General features: G+C 44.0%; 1 protein-coding gene across 1 annotated transcript; it reads right to left on the bottom strand.

The window, feature by feature from the left end:
• Positions 1–1777: 1777 nt before the first annotated feature.
• Positions 1778–14562, bottom strand: ZRANB2 (zinc finger RANBP2-type containing 2). The gene is made up of 10 exons (XM_074905982.1): positions 14457–14562; positions 14088–14140; positions 13851–13959; positions 12534–12616; positions 9921–9997; positions 9207–9344; positions 8188–8360; positions 5953–6039; positions 4051–4215; positions 1778–3503 (listed from the first exon to the last, which is right to left on the bottom strand). Exons 1-10 carry the CDS (start codon positions 14510–14512, stop codon positions 3440–3442), a joined length of 1005 nt encoding a protein of 334 aa, XP_074762083.1. The 5' UTR covers positions 14513–14562; the 3' UTR covers positions 1778–3439.
• Between the last annotated feature and the right edge of the window lie 1964 nt (positions 14563–16526).

Below are 16526 nucleotides of genomic sequence, written 5' to 3'. Positions count from 1 at the left end.
CGCTCAGATTTTACTTTGCACAACCCAGACTGCACAGACTAAATCACAAAAGGGGTAGAGCTGCATCTCTCATAAAGAAGAGCCACATTAGAAGTCAGGGTTTGCTGTATAAATTATGGAGCTGCGGCTTGTTAATTCTCTGCTTTCTAGAACATTTACAGCAATTTGTCCTTAAACGAAGGAACTCTTGATGTTTTTAATCTGGCAGACAGACAGCAGGATGTCATTTGCAAAACAAGTCCAGTGCTGGGGACAATATTCACACTGAACTCAGATGTACGCGGCTTAAAGCAGAAAGTCTGGAAAAGCGTGAGGGGAAAATACCGTTTCCCCTCCTCCCCACTCTCCCCTTTTTAACTCCAACAGGGACTTGCTGGCTGGGAGCTCCTGCGAGTTCAGCACATCTCCCCTGGCCCCTCCACCCTTTGGAAAGCTTTTGTGCCACACTGGGTCCTGCCCTCCCCGCAGCTTGACTGGGTCTGGGGTCCAAAACCAGCCCCTGAGAAAGCATCACTTTATTAGTTCCATTTGCCAAACTAAGTATGAAGCACTCCACAGACCTTTTTTTTTTTTTTTTCCCCCTGTATTTTTTCCCCAATAAAAATACTACCCATTTTGGTAACAGGAGGATAGGTAAAGTTAGTAAATTGTGCAGGACTTGGCTCAAAGCTGGTGCCGTAATAAAACCGTTAACAGAGCACTGCTGCCTCCTGTTGCTCCCTTCTCCAAATTTTGGGGAAGTACAGAACTATCTGTACTTTCATACTTAAAAAGCAACCCAACCCAAACACCCTGTGACCTGGTGTGAAAACGAAGCAACCTTGTTTTAAAATGTACATGTTGTTACATCTTCACGTGTTTTATTTCCCGCTGACTGATCCACCTGAAGAAAAAGGAAACTGGATTTTTCAGCAGCGGATTTTGCTCACTTGCCCAACTTATATAAAATGAGCAGCTACTCTGCTTTTAGAAAAAAAAATTGTAGCTTTCAATTACCACAGAAGAATGCTTATGCAAACCCACTGATACTACTCATGAATGTATTTATTTTTTCTTAGAAAAGCGCATTAGCCCTAAACTTAACCTGACCAACACTTCCTCTGCCGTGACACATTTCACTGATCTTTGATAAAGCTGCACAGAAATACCCACTTATTTCTACAAGCAGCAATTTATCTGATCCCAATGTCTAAACTGAGGGCAAGGAAAATATTTTCTAGTGGAACATAAAAATTTACTGCTGGGTCACTGGAGATAATTTTACCCCCCGCCCACACGAGCAGCCTATTACAGTAAACCTGTAATGCTTTCTCACTGCCTGAGCTTAAACCAGGCTTTGTGTGTTAGCAGAGGTGGACCACAGCTAGTTCTAATTTATTTGCCAGTCCAGTAAAAAGAGGAATTTTGCATCACTTCCAACAGGCACGCAAAGACCACCACAGTCGCTCTGCCTTTGTGTTTTAAAATGCAGACATCAAAATAATTCCAACGTGCTGCCTCCTCTAAACACATTCTGAAAAGAATATATGGAACGCAGACGGAGGAAATACCCTGAAGTTTTTCTAAAAGCTCATTTTAAACGCGCCGCTGTCGAAATACAAACATTATTTTCAATACTTAAAGAACCGAAACCACCTGAAAATTTACGATACATGCGGCCAGGGAAAGACACACAGGGCCCGTGCACGGCAGTGACAGAGACCACCACCACCAGGATCTGTTGGGGAAGGTTACAGAGACATTTCCTTGTTTCCAGGAGAAAGCACTCACTGCACGGTTAACTCACAAGTTTTATTTACACTTGTCTACAGAATCATTTTGCCTTACATTTTATCTAAGCCAAATGAAACCAGAGCTTGCCTTTGTCTGTAGCCTATCATTTGCTAAATTTAAAAACTTTCATCTGTTAAGTACAGCAACAATTTTAATACAAAGCACAAGAAAAAAACCCAAAGGCTAACAACAGAGCATCTATTTGATCTGATTTTTACAATTTAGTAGTTGGACTTTGAAGTCAGAGGCACAGTTACAAGACTAACCTGCTCTTGTGCAATCTACACACATTTAGCATTGAAATTAGATAGAAAAGAAAGCATTAAAAGAAGAAACTGCAGAGCTTTTTCTTTTTCTGCAAAAAGATTATCAAAATATTTCTACACCAAAAACATTTCACTTGTATACCAGTCCAAAAGAAGTTATCTTAAAAAAAAAAAAAAAGAGAAAAGAAAAAGAAAGCAGACTGTAGTTTTTAAATTTTGCTCCGTTTGTTTTTGGGCAGTCCATTTAAAAAAAGCAGCAGTCAAATAAGGGTTTGGACGTTTTACTACCGAAATAAATGCAGATATATTGCTGTTTGATTTCTTCAAAAGAATAATTTTCCTTAACATACTTACCTTGTGATGGCACTGAAGATACTTAAAACCTTTCTTAACCAAACGGAGCTCAAGAGAGACCAAGTTTTTTGATATTGCTAGTAAAATAGATTCAATAAAGCATTTTAAGCCATAAATTATGTTTAAGGGAAAAAGAATGATTGATGAAGAACACATTTAAGATGTCAGGACTTTGTTCTACAGAGTTTATTCATTCTCACTTTTAAATATAAATAAAATTCCGATACCTTGAAAATTTTAGTCAGCCCCAAATGAATTTAGACGGCCCGCAGAAGCTTCACTCGATTCCGAGAAGCTAGTTCCATATTCCTCCATCTCAAGAGCAGATCCTAAACGATCCTTCTCTGAGAGGATGGCAGGGTCCAGGGTCCGTGCAGGTGGAAGCCCCCAGCCCGTCCCCGCTGCGGAACGGGCAGGTCGCTGAGCGCGGGGCCGCGCCGAGACGCGCCCCAGGTCCCCAACGTCCTCGCTCGGGGGACCGGAGCCCAGCTCGCTCTGCACCCTCGTCCCCCAAGCTGGGTGTGTCACAGCTAAAGAGAGGGGCACCCATCTATACTGCCACTTCAACACGGAAAAATAAAAAATAATGAGACCCAAGTACTCACTACTGTCGTCCGACGGGGAGCACCAGCCCTAGGGCTACGCTAATCCTCTGGGGTCCCACAGGAGCTTCGCCAAGCAAGCTCAGGACTGGGGTTCTCCCCCCAGTCCTCGGGCTGGAGCAGAGCTGTAGGAGAGCAGAGCTGGCCTGGGCCTGCCCACGCCTACGAGAGCGCCAGGGACCGAGCGACTGAGAGCCTCTCCTTACCCAAATAACAAAACCTCACAGCACCTCCGAGGAGTTTATGGCTTAAAATGCTACTTCACTTTTTGTTTCATGAATGAACAAAGCTGCAGTTTTCCAGAAAGCAAGGACAGACATGCACCTCTACTAGCAGATTTAGCACTTCTGACCAAGTAAGACACCAACTTCTTAAAAATGTCTCATGCACTGACTGGAATTTTTTTTTTTTTTTTTTTCCCCCCTAAATGTGAGCTTTAATACATTATTTCTTTTTAGAACTTGTACGGGAACCAGAATGGGAAGATCCAGATGATGATCTGCGCCGTCTGTAAGATATAAATGGAGAAAGCATGCAAAGAAATAAGTTGAAATTAATTTTAGCATCCACTCTGAGTAGTCTGTATCCTATAATAGCTGGAAGCCAAGTATATCTGATAGGGGCCTTTTAAGAATATAGAAATAACTCTAAACCACTTTAAGGTCGTGAATGTGAATTTAATACTAAAAACGTAAGTTTAATACTGAAAGGAGAATACCATTTCTAAATGCAGTATTTACTTATGAAAATAAATCAATAATGTACACATTAACACTTTCACACACGGAAAGAATGGTGACCCAGGTCTTTCTATGGAACATGCTCTTAGCAGGAGGAAGTTTCATTGGAGGGGGAGAAATAAAAACCAAAAAAGCAATTACAGAGGTTTTAATAAGAAGTAAGAGTAGGGGAAGTGAGAAAACTACTTTTAATATCAGAATAACTGATCGGATTCAATTCTTTCCCAGTAAATCTCAGTCCTTCAGAAAAAAATTAAAAAAAAAAAAAAATCACACATTTAAATACACCCATTCTTATTCTACATAAACCCAAACCTTTCGGGTGACCGTGATCTCGATCGTCTTTTTTTGCGATCACCAGATGAAGAAGATCTAGAACGACTTCGCTTCTTGCTTCTCTCGGGGGAAGATGATGAACGAGAGCTTGAGTAAGATCTTTTCCTTGGGGTGGAAGACCCCCTGTAGGACCTGGAGCTGGATCTTTATTGATTAAGAAATAAATCAGATTTAATTCTGGTATAATATAGAACGAACAAAGAAAGAACAAAAAGAGACAGTTTTCACGAGCGCTCGCTACTCTAGTTACAGCAGTGGTTTGGCAAATAAACGTGTGGATGCTTTAATACTTACTCCTTAGTTATCTGCCAATAAAGACTTCTACTGCCATGGTAGTTTCCTTAATAAATTTTCCTAAACAGTGTTTCTTGATATACAGACCACCAACGGTTTGGAAACCTCTTCCCAGCATTCACCAGAATGACACGTTCTGACAAAGAAGCGGTGGGAGAGTGGGACAGGAAAGCCCACGCAAGGACCTTCCTCAGGAGTTAAATTCAGAGCAAAAATGGCTTGAAAACCACAGAGCAAGGGTGATTTAACACGGGGCCACTCCACATTAACGGGTAGTTCACACTGCGGATTTGTAACGGTCAGCTTACTAGAACAGTAAAAGCCCTCAGAAGGCATCTTTACAGATCTCAAAATAAAGTTGCTGGAGAGTAAGACGAAGGTCTTACACAGCCAAAACCTTTTTAAAAACCTCAGAATACAGTCATTTTGGCATTTAAAGAAAAATGAACCCGCTTCACCTACAAGCACTCAAGAATCACTTTGGTTATCTAAAAAAAAAAAACCAAACCCCTAAAACCAAACCAAGAAGAAAAACCACTTATTGAAAAAGCTAGAAAGTCCTAAACTGCAATTCCAAAATTATATAAAAACACCCGAGAGGATTTTTTTTTTTTTTTAAAAAGCTGGATAAAACGTTTTAAAAAACCCAAAACCACCGTGTATGCTGTTGGCAGAGGATTTTCAGGGTTTCCACTGGAAATAACAAAGCAGTCCTGTTTCACCCAAGCCGAGGGTGCGCAGAGGATGCCGTGTGGCACGAGCGAGTAGGCCCGCGGCGGGGGCACGGCCACCCTTCATCTCCTCCTAACATCACGGATTCCACCTGGCGCCGCCCCTCACGGGCCCATCCACAGCCACGTTCCTGCCCCCCAAGGGCAGCAGCACCATTTGGCACCGGTCTTCCCAACTCAAACTTCCTTATTTAAGAGTTTTAAGATTCTCCGCATGCATGGAGATGGGACAGTGCTTCATTCCAGTGCCAAAGGCCAGTCCCGCCCCAGGATGCCCGTGCGGGGACACCTCAAGGGACTCAGGTGCTTTTGTGACCCTTCCCCGGTTACCGCTGTGCAGGAAACACCAGCTCCCTCCACCTCCTGCCAGCTTCTGGCACGACTGACTACCCAGGGTTTTATACGTTCCCCCCACATTTATAAAGATCGTGGCAGCACTATCTAGTGGAAGTTAGACACGTTCAGTAAGTTACCACTAAACACAAACCCAGAAGCATAGCGTGTTTGCTAACGTTCTTCCACATCAAGTAGCCAAAGTGGAAACAGTAAAACCAGCAAAAATTACGGGAGCAAGTAAACATGCATTCAAATTCTTCTTCCTTCCCAGTGAAGATCTGTGGCGTCCACTCCTCTAGCTTAGATCAGACTTAAAACTCTTCAACCAAAACCTCGCATTCTCAAGAAACACATCTGTAGTGGCAACCACCTCGTGCAGAGACCCCAGGAATTCTGACTTCCAAGATAAAAACGAGTTAATGTTTTTTTTGACCGGCATAATTTTTACGATGAAATCAACAAGCGGTTGGTTCTTCTGCCCTTTTTTCTCTCTGCAAGGAGAGAGTGCTACCTCATTCACCTTGATTTCGACCCACGAGATCTAGAGTGTTCTCTGGAACTGGAACGAGATCTTGATCTGGAACTGGAAGAACTTCTTGAATGGGACCTGAAACAACACGGAAGATTCTTTTTCCAGTGTCTGACTTGTATTTAGCAGAATAACTGCTACTGGTAGCAGTAGAGACAACGATGCATCAATACAATTTGGCCTAGAGTCACTAAAAAAATGACAATTTCCTCCTACTCCCCCAGTATCACCACAGTGCATTTTAAAACAGAAACTTTAACACAGTAAGATGGTGCATTAGAAAAATTGATAAGGTCAGCTTTTAATTACGTTTCCTAAAACAGAACACACAAATTAAACAGGATTGCAGTTATATGGCAAAATGAAAAAACTGCATATCTATTAATTATTTCGTGAAATCAATGCCTTCACTTTTAATTTGTGCCTTAACTTGAAAACCATCAGTTTCTTTGAAAAGCAGAGTGGGTAAGAGCATTAGCAGTAGGTGGCTCAAATTCTCCCCAAATCAGTCCTCATGAACACTTTGTAAGCAGTTTCAAGTTTTCGTAAAGATTTTCCCCCGCACTCGAAGAAATTCTTCAGTTAATTCTTGGCTAATACACGGCCATATCTAACAGTACTTGTAACTAGTCAAAATTATTTTCAAATTTTTCATGTTGATGGGTTTTCTTTAAAGCACAAACCACAGAAGTTACGTGAAAATGACAGCAGACTTGCAGTAACCACTGTAAAAAGAAGGCATTGCAATCAAACTCTAAGAATCTTTTCAGGAAAAATATATTATACATGCTGACATGGTAACAGGATAAACTGAGAGATTGACTTTTTCATTTTACTGTGCAAAACAAAAGCAGTGTGAACACACGCTAACTAGAAAATGTATTTAAACCTTTTTAAAAACCACAAAGAAGTATCCACAAAAGGCAACTGGTATTTCCAGTTAATTATCTGTAGCTAGAAGCAAAAAGTTCAGCTGAAAGTTGGAAGACCCCTAGCAAATTTCAGTTACGACAAGCTGCTTTTTGCTGCACCGTTAACACCTGTGAATTAAGGAACAAAGGTACAGGCAGATGAAGTTCTTCTGTCTTCTCTGACCTTGCCGGCCCTACACCCCAGAAGTGCCCCCCACCCTCACACTGCCACCTCCTCAGAGACCTTCCCCAACACTTGGCTTCGGATAAAAAGCTGCCAACAGCCGGGCAGCTCAGCCACCAGGACTGGCTCAGTGCCCCTCCCCGCGGCCAGGCGGCAAACACCCATCTCGAGACGGCATTTGAGGGAGCAGGGAGGCTGGCGATGGGTTTTGGGAAGAATGGAATTTGTCACAGAAGAGGCAGCACGAATAAAAGCATGAGAGCGATGGGAGGAAGCCAAAGCAGAGCGAGAGGCTGGTATCTGTTAGTGTGAGGGTCTGAAGAAGCCGGGCGGCGAGAGCAGAGAGGTGCAGTTACAAAGCTGGGGAGATGAGAAGAAACTTGAACTTTCTGTACAACCCCATGAGCCAGTACTGACCTGAAGTCTTAAACCAATCAGTATAATCCTTGTATCAGTCGTAAGGCAGCTAAAGAGCTACAAAGTGATTTGCATCACACAATTTACAAAATATTTAGTGAATTGTTCACGTATTCCCGAATTTAATAGTGAGAGACCTTAAATCTACCCAGTGGACTTTTTTTGTGGCCCCACGATCAATATAAACCTTTAGTGTTATTCTGACATCGTCACCAGAGCTCGTCATCAAACTAAGTTCAAGTTTCTTGTCTTTATTTCGGGGATTTTTTCCACTCTGTCCTTTCACTGAATCTCTCTGGAGTGCATCATCACTGCCCTCTTCTGCCGCCTCCTCCCACTTGAACAATACCACCCTTCTGCTTCTCTGCTCAACAACTCCACTCTGCACTGCTAAAAAAAGTTCACCTATTGAATCACATATGGCCAACAAGCCTAAAAATAAAATTGAAAATAAGTTATATTTTTAAATTTATGTGAAGGATTCAATTGAAATATCAGCTTAAATTTACTAAAACAAGCGACAAGACCCATGAAGCCTCCCTACTGGGGATCCACAGGTCAGAACAGAACGTGATCTACCTGTGTAAATTCTGTACAGAAAATTGTTAACATTATTAAACTAAAACTGTAAGGCAATCAAGAAAAAAAAAAGTAAATAAAGAAGTTAGATACTGACATTTTGCCTGGCGTTACCCTTGACCTGTACCCGTTTACCTGGACCTAGACCTTGAGCTTGAGTGAGAGGATGAGCGCGATGAAGATCGGGAGTGGGAAGATCGAGACTTAGAACGACTGCGCCTATTGGATTTCTTTTTCTTATTAGTGTCCTCTTCTTCACTGGCATCAAGATTATATTTTGAAAGGTCAGCATCATCTTCATCCTCATCCTGAACAAACGCACATATATAAAAAATACTTAAGAAATATTTTGACTGTTTCCTTCAGTTACTGTTTTTTGCTTATTCTACGGTTTATTTCGTGCTTTTCTCCAACCTTTGAAATACCGTTGTTAGTGCATTTAATGAAATTCAAAAATTTTAAGAGTAAAGAGGGACTGAAAATTTGTCTTTCAAAGCAAGCTGTCAAAAAGCCTGCAAAAACGCCACCTGAAGTCCCATTTTCTCTTATTTAATGAGGTGAATGAAAATACAGGCATTTACTCTCACCAGTTACCTTAAATAAGTGCCTGGAAGAATGTTCAGACTCAGAATCTGTAACTGTGTGTAATTCTGCACAGACGTGTTTCATACCCAGAGTTTGGTGACTGCTGGGTTTAAAATAAGCATATACACGTGTCTCTGCAGGGCTGCTCTCCAAAGATGTGGACAATCTGTGATGATGATCGTGTATTTCAGGAAAGACAAAACCACCCTGGATGTTTTATTCCGTTTTTTAAAAAATAAACTAAATTTGACATGGTTTTAAAAGGCTAAGAATATTCCCTTTATGTGGTGACCGTACATAAAGGTTCCAAATAAATTTTTGATTCTGATCTCAGATAAGCTTTTAATTTTTTTATGCTTTAAAAAAAAATTATCCATCTTTGAATGCAGGTATTTAGAACAAAAGAGAGCTTGTGCACATGTTTCACAGAAGCTGCAGGCACCACTCTTCTGAGTTACCCCTCCGCACTGCTCTAACAGCAGCGAGAAATACAGAGCAAACCTTGCCTCCTAAACAGCACTGCAGTAATAATTAAATATAATTGCTAGAAAAAACCCAAACCACACTACCTCATCCAATTTATATTTGGAGAGATCTTCATCCTCATCCTCCTCATCTTCCCCTTCAGATTCCTTATCTTCTACTTCCTTCAGGATAGATACGGGACCCACCGGCTTCCCTCTGTACTTTTTCTTTTTGCGTCCAAACTAAGAAATTTGATTCCATTAGCATACAATTTAATCAAAAGTAATTTCCAACTGTACTTTCTGATAAAACTCCTATGACAAAATAAATATACATCGATTGCAAATAAGGTATTGCTCAAAGGGAAGGAGCAGTCTCACGCAACATCAGTTAGCAAGAAACTTCCCGAAGAGACGTTTGCCTTGGATACAGTTAGTACCCACAGGCAAGATTAAAGGAAACCTCAATTTATCAAAAGAGTGGTTTATATTTGTGCTACGGGATATAGGTATTTATAAACCAGTGTCGAACATCTGGCTGAAAACAACACGCATGACCTGAAGCCAGCTCCCGGAGAAGTTTAACAGCCTGAACCAGTTCGATTTGAACCCGTTCTTAGTTTTTAACCCCCCCAAAAGACAAAGCAGATGCATTCACTTTCAGTTCAAAACTTCCACACCCGGTGTCTGACAAGGAGAGGCAGCACAATGTACTTCTGACTGGTGCTTTTCCCTGTAGGGAAACCAAATGCAAACGTGTCCTAAACACAAACCCCACCACGCGTGTCCCTCCAGAGCGGCACGTGCTGCCCCTCTTACCTCATCATATTCCCCGTCGGATTCCTCACGTTCTATATATTCCACATTCTCCCGTTCATTAAATCCTCCTCCGTATCCTTTTTTTAAAAAAAAAAAAAAAAAAGGGGGTAAGACATGACAATCTCTTGATCCGCACCAAATTCAGCACAAAGTTTATTCTAAACTTTCAGAGAGGTTCTGGAAGCCTTTGGTGGATTTATAAATATACGCCCTAAGAACGTAATATAATCTCAGGAGGAACATGAATTGTTCCCGCACACGTTTATTAAATGTAGTTTCCCAGAAACCTAATTGAGAGTGGATTAAGACACATAAACAACGCAGCAGCAAGAGCGTTTAAAAGAACGGAAAAATAAAAAAAAAGTTTCTGGATTACAGCTGTGCTGAGCCAGCACCTTCCCAGCAGAGCCGTGGGGGGGCTGTGCTGCCTGACACCGCCACGTCCCCGCGGGGCTGGACAAAGGCTCCTGCCCCCAAAAACCAAACACCCGCCCGAGAGCAGCCGGCAGCCAACTCGGGGGAGTGGGCAAGGACCCGCGGGGCGAGGGCAAGGCTGGCCAAGAGCCTCCCCCAGCCCCCCGCCCCGCGGGGAGCAGCAGGAGCCAAAGCGTTGGTCCTGTGCCCGCACCCCACCGCCCGAGGGCGGGGGCCTGCCGGGGGGGTCCTCCTGGTCCTCTGCAGCGAGTCAGCAGACAACTCCCAACGGCTCATTTACATTTCCGCTGACCACGTCATGTACTGCAAGCGCGTGCGGCGTGCCGGGGGTCCTGCGCGTGGCCCCAAACCTACACTGAGGGCACCAGAACTTGAAAAACTAACTAGCAAAAAATATCGAGTCAACCGTTAGTCAGTCGATCAACTAGCAAAAATATCGAGTCAACCGTTAGTCAGTCGATCAACTAGCAAAAATATCGAGTCAACCGTTAGTCAGTCGATCAACTAGCAAAAATATCGAGTCAACCGTTAGTCGATTAACTAGCAAAAATATCGAGTCAAATATTATTTAAACGATTAACTAGCAAAGAGTCAACCGTTAGTCAGTCGATCAACTAGCAAAGAGTCAACCGTTAGTCAGTCGATCAACTAGCAAAGAGTCAACCGTTAGTCAGTCGATCAACTAGCAAAGAGTCAACCGTTAGTCAGTCGATCAACTAGCAAAGAGTCAACCGTTAGTCAGTCGATCAACTAGCAAAAATATCGAGTCAACCGTTAGTCAGTCGATCAACTAGCAAAAATATCGAGTCAACCGTTAGTCAGTCGATCAACTAGCAAAAATATCGAGTCAACCGTTAGTCAGTCGATCAACTAGCAAAAATATCGAGTCAACCGTTAGTCAGTCGATCAACTAGCAAAAATATCGAGTCAACCGTTAGTCAGTCGATCAACTAGCAAAAATATCGAGTCAAATATTAGTCGATTAACTAGCAAAAATATCGAGTCAAATATTAGTCGATTAACTAGCAAAAATATCGAGTCAATGTTAGTCGATTAACTAGAAAAAATATCGAGTCAAATGTTAGTCGATTAACTAGAAAAAATATCGAGTCAAATATTAGTCGATTAACTAGCAAAAATATCAAGTCAAATATTATTTAGTCGATTAACTAGCAAAAATAGAGTCAAATACTATTTAAACGATTAACTAGCAAAGAGTCAAATATTAGTTAGTCGATCAACTAGCAAAAATATCGAGTCAAATATTATTTAAACGATTAACTAGCAAAAATATAGAATCAAATATTATTTAACAAGAATTCGAATCGAATATTTTTAATCAAATAGCAAAAACATCAATTCACAAATATTTTTTAATCAAACAGTAAAAATACCGAATTATTATTAAATAGCAAAATATCAAATATTATTTAAATCGCAAAAATAAAGTATTATTTAATGAAATAGTAAAAATAAAGAACTAAGTATTATTTAGTTATATGAAATAATTAAAGTGTCTTCACATCCTTACAATATCAAGTAAGAATACTACAAAAAAAAAATTTTTTTCTCCTTTGGAATAACAGGCTCTCTGCTCCTCTCCATGCTTCTTTTTCTGCAAACATTAGTGTTACAGTCTGTACATTAAATTCTGCGCCGACCCCTCCGCAGTGGTAACAGTGTCTGCAGGGAGGAGCAGTGTAAGGAAATCCTCTGCTCGAGTTACCAGCGGCTTCATTGGAAACGCAGGAGGAACTTAAAACGTGTCACAGTGTGCCCAAACCTCAAGAAGAGATAAGAGTCTGATGTGAGAGCCTTCACCCGCTGCTCCTGGCACTGCCCAGCCCTCTCTGGACGGACACCACACACACACACAGCACCTTCTGGGGTCTAATAGAACACAGCCTTACTCCTTCCAAACGTCTTAGTATCAAAATCAAACACAGAGGCCATTTAAGCTGAGTGTTTGGTGACTTTCCACATGAAACCACCACGTACTTTACACACTGCTAGAAGTAAGCGAGTCTAAGAACCTACAGATTTATCCACACACACAAGATCAGTCAACGCTGCGAGTTCTGCTGTGAAAACAAACCCTCGAATTAAATTATACTGTGACTTATAAAAATATTTTTTTCTTATAGGAACTTGGATATTTTAAAACCATGTACATCTTACCTGTCCTTTCCTCCAATTTAGCGTACTTTGGAGTATTACACATATTACATTCTGATCTTCTAGCCCAGTTCACGTTACCACACCTTCAGAGCCCAAAAGAAAACAAACAAACAAACAAAAAGAAATAAGAAACATTTCAAATCAAAAGCTTAAGTGTTGAGGCAACACTTCCAAGAAATCCTAAGGATGAATTCGCCAAGTTTTAGCAGGGACCTGCGGTCACTAGTACAAGGCAATTAGCACCAAGGCCAACGGTCACCAAGCCACAAAGAACTTCAAGGGAGTCTGTGGTATTTCACCAGCACGAGGGTGACAGAAGGAGCACCACGCTGGGCAAATCCAGGGGGAAGAAATAAAACTCCTCGGCAGACGAGTTACCAGAAGCAGCACGACACAAAACGTGGCAATGCTCCTCGTTACTCTTCACGAGTGGCACTCACAGTTCAGAGCAGTTAACGAAGAAGCTACCACAGGAATAATCTTACGAGCAGTCATCGTCCTCTGCCGAGGCACGGCCACAGCTACAGGCTTCCCTTACTGCATTTCTACCTCACAGAGCCCTAAAATGCCGCTCCTGCTTCATCCCTCCCTAACACCATCACCAGGGTGCTCCTGAGGAGGAGGAGGAGGCTGGCAAGACACGGCCTACTTAGGGACCACAATCCTGAAATGGGCCACTAAGCCGATTCCCTCAGACACTGGCGCTGCAGAGCGGCCCAAATGGAAATGCCTCAGGCTGAATACAGCAAAGTTCTGACAGAAAAAAACCTGAAAAAGCCAGATCTCACTGGCCAGACAGCTTACACAACCAGCAAACCCCAAAATCCCTAAAAGTGCTCCCGAAAACCTGACAGCATCTTTCCAAAATCAAAACATCTTATTAAAGTAGTCCTCTCCTAATTTAGATCTTAATATTCCCAATTGACGGCTTGGAGAAGCACCCAAGAACTTAATTATGTGCTAAACTTTACTCGTTAAATACGTCGGGAATGTTACCAACAAACCATCATACTGTAGCAAAGGTGTTACTTCCATCTACACGTTTCTTTGGAGCTTGAGAAGTGTCTCAGCTTATCAAAGGAAAATATAAACTTTTACCTTTCTAATCTTGATTTTTAAATTTTTTTCCAGTCACTTTAATTAAGAAACTGCTCTCTGGCAAACAAAAATGAATGCTATCCTCACAGCAAAGCACTACTAGTGGAACAGCTGCCAGTTCTGATCACTCTTCTCTGCAGTACAAGTAAATTTATACCGACGACATTAAGCATCACGCTGGAGGTGTGTTGTGTGGCTGTAAGAGAACACTCTGCGTACGTTTTACACTGCCAGTCGTTAGCACTGAAGAGGCCACGACTCTTTTCAGCAAGTGTCTTTCCTATTTCAGTCCCTCCAGCTTTCATCATTTTGGCTTCTGTTGTTTTTTCTGGAAAAGAAAAAAAAAACAACACACAGTTGTCAAACATCTTCTTTTACCATTAGTTAAAAAGACTCAATAATATATTATTTTTTAAAAGGCAGAGGAGAAAGAGATAGGTAATTTCAAAGACTCACCTCTCCCACATCTGTTACAGCTGGTTCTCCTGGCGAAGTTAACGTTGCCACACCTGGAAATAGAAGGCAGAACGAAGACGCGAGTTATCTGAACGCTGGAAGACGCACCCACACGGAAAACGCTGTTCCGTTTCAAGCGGAATCCGTTCCAAGCCGAAAGGCCAGGTTCCTCGGGCCGTGCCCGGCCGCGGGGCGGGCTGCTGCGGGCCCCGCTGCACGAGGGGGGCCGGGAGCCGCGAAGCCCTGCGGGGAAGCTCGGCTCGCCCCGGCCCAGCGGGAGGGAGGGCGGCCGCTGCCCCGAGACCCGCCGGCCGCGGCTCCCCCGGCGCCGGCGCTGCCCCGTCCCGTCCCCACGCGGCCCCCGCTCACTTCTTGTCGGGGCAGATCCAGTCGCCGTCGCTCACACGGAAATTCTTGGTCGACATCTTGGGCCCCGCCGAGCCGAGCCGAGCGCCGCCGCCGCGGAAGAGGACCGGGGTCCTACGGCGGGCGGGCTGCCATCTGCGCGCCTGCGCCCCGCCGCAGCGAGCGGGGCCGCCGCCGCGCGGGGTTTTGGTCAGGCAGCGGCCTGGACGCCTCAGCCCGGCCGCGGGAAGCGCGCGCGGGGGAAGGGCGCCCCCAGCGGGCCGGAGGGCCCTGCGCAGCGCGGAGGCGGGGGGGGGGGGGCGGGCCGCGGCTCCTCCGCGCTCCCCTCCGCGGCCCCGGGAGCGGAACGTCGCTCCTCGGTGAGCTCGTTTACCCACGGCGGGTTCTTTCCCTCCAGCTGTGGCTGTGGGTTGGGCACCCCGCAGCCCCGGGGGCCGAACGGCCCGGGCTCCTCCGAGGAGAAGAGCCTGGCGGTGGACGCCTGCGGGTGCCCGTTCCCGTCGGGAAATACCCGGAGAGACCCTCAGCCGCTGATGCAGAATGGAAAAGAAACTTCGTGAGGCCTCGTTCTCACGGATGAGAGCGCGCACAAGGCTCAGGCGGGTTTCCCAGTGCGCTGGCCCGGCCGCGATCCCCATCAGGAGGGTTCTCACTATGAATCAGGCAGGGCAGCGGTATCAATATTGATGTTGGAGCGTTCCAAGTAAATCCGTTATTGAAATAATTAAAAAAACTCTGATTAAACCATCATTCCGCGGTTGGCTGGTGGGTTTGTTGCGGCAGCGGGACGCGGGCCCCCGTTTCAGCCGGCCACCTCGCCTCACTTCACCCTCCTCCAAACCTCCCCTGACCCCCTCTCGCTTTTCAGGCTGGTAAGGATCTGGCAAGATCTGCTGCGCTTCGACTCACCAGCATTACCTGATTAAGTACGTGCAATGTGCCTTTTTATTGCAAATGTTAACTTTCCTGGCAGTTTTTATTCCCTTTCCCTCCTGTGCTGTAGCCACGTCCTGTGGAAAAACCACCTGGAATCTGGTTACGGGGCTGGTGTTTATCACATCCAGCCTCTAGGTCGTGAGGCGAGATGACAGTGTTCTTGCTATTTATTTACAAAACAGCGTGACTGCGCTGGAAAAATGCGTTGAGGCATCTGGTTTGTCTGTCACAGAAGGTTGCGTACAAATTCCCCGCTTAGAAAATGCCTATAATCATCAGGAAGGACTAAACCTGCATTTCCCTGCATCTGGAGAAGGTCTCAGGTAAAGGGCTGTGCTGGAATTTTGAACAAGGGCTGTGAAAAATCTTGCTTTTCTCAATCCTAGAATTAGAAGAGTAAGGAAAGTACCCGATGAAAAGGAGGAGACAGCAGGGCGGCTGCCGCAGAGCTCACCGATCCCGACGGCCCGCACAAGAGCAGCAGGTCCCTTTCTAACAGTGGTGCTTCACGGACAGGCAGCGCAGCCTCCAACATTTAAAACCTCAATTAGCAATTTTTTGTCCAGGTGACACGCCTTTCTGGCACTGAATAATCAATCTAAGCTTCAACGAGATACGAGAGTCTTAGCGCAGTAGTAGGTGGCAACAAATCGTCTTTAGTCACTTCGTCAGTGGTAATCTTTAAAATGAAATAAATAAAAAAGAGCTTGAAAAAAGGTGGAGGATGCAGTTGCAGCCCGGAGTGCCTGAAGGATTCGCTCCTGCCGTCGGATGGTGTTTAGTCAGTACAGCAGGTGGCACTCGAGTAACACACATTTTTCAACGTGCTGTTATTGCAAATTAAAAGCCAGATTTTTTTATGGAATTCAGGGGAGATATTTTAAATATCAACATATTGATAACTCTAAAAAGAAAAAAAAAACCATCACTGTCATCATGTATGATTGGCACTGGAAATTGAATGCAAGATTATCTTTGAGTTGCACGTGATACGGAACATAAAGTTGGCAAGGTGCATCAAGACCATGTCATATGCGTCTCCGTTCAGACCTCCTACAAGCAGAATTTTTCCACTTTCACCTGCCTTTTCCTCAAAAATAGGCACTACACAGCTGCTCCCCTGTTTTTGCTTGGGGG

The sequence above is a fragment of the Athene noctua genome, chromosome 5 (assembly GCF_965140245.1).
Source record: "Athene noctua chromosome 5, bAthNoc1.hap1.1, whole genome shotgun sequence".
Lineage (NCBI taxonomy): Eukaryota > Metazoa > Chordata > Aves > Strigiformes > Strigidae > Athene > Athene noctua.
Note: the sequence above shows the minus strand (reverse complement) of the source record. Positions and strands in the feature narration are given on the sequence as shown.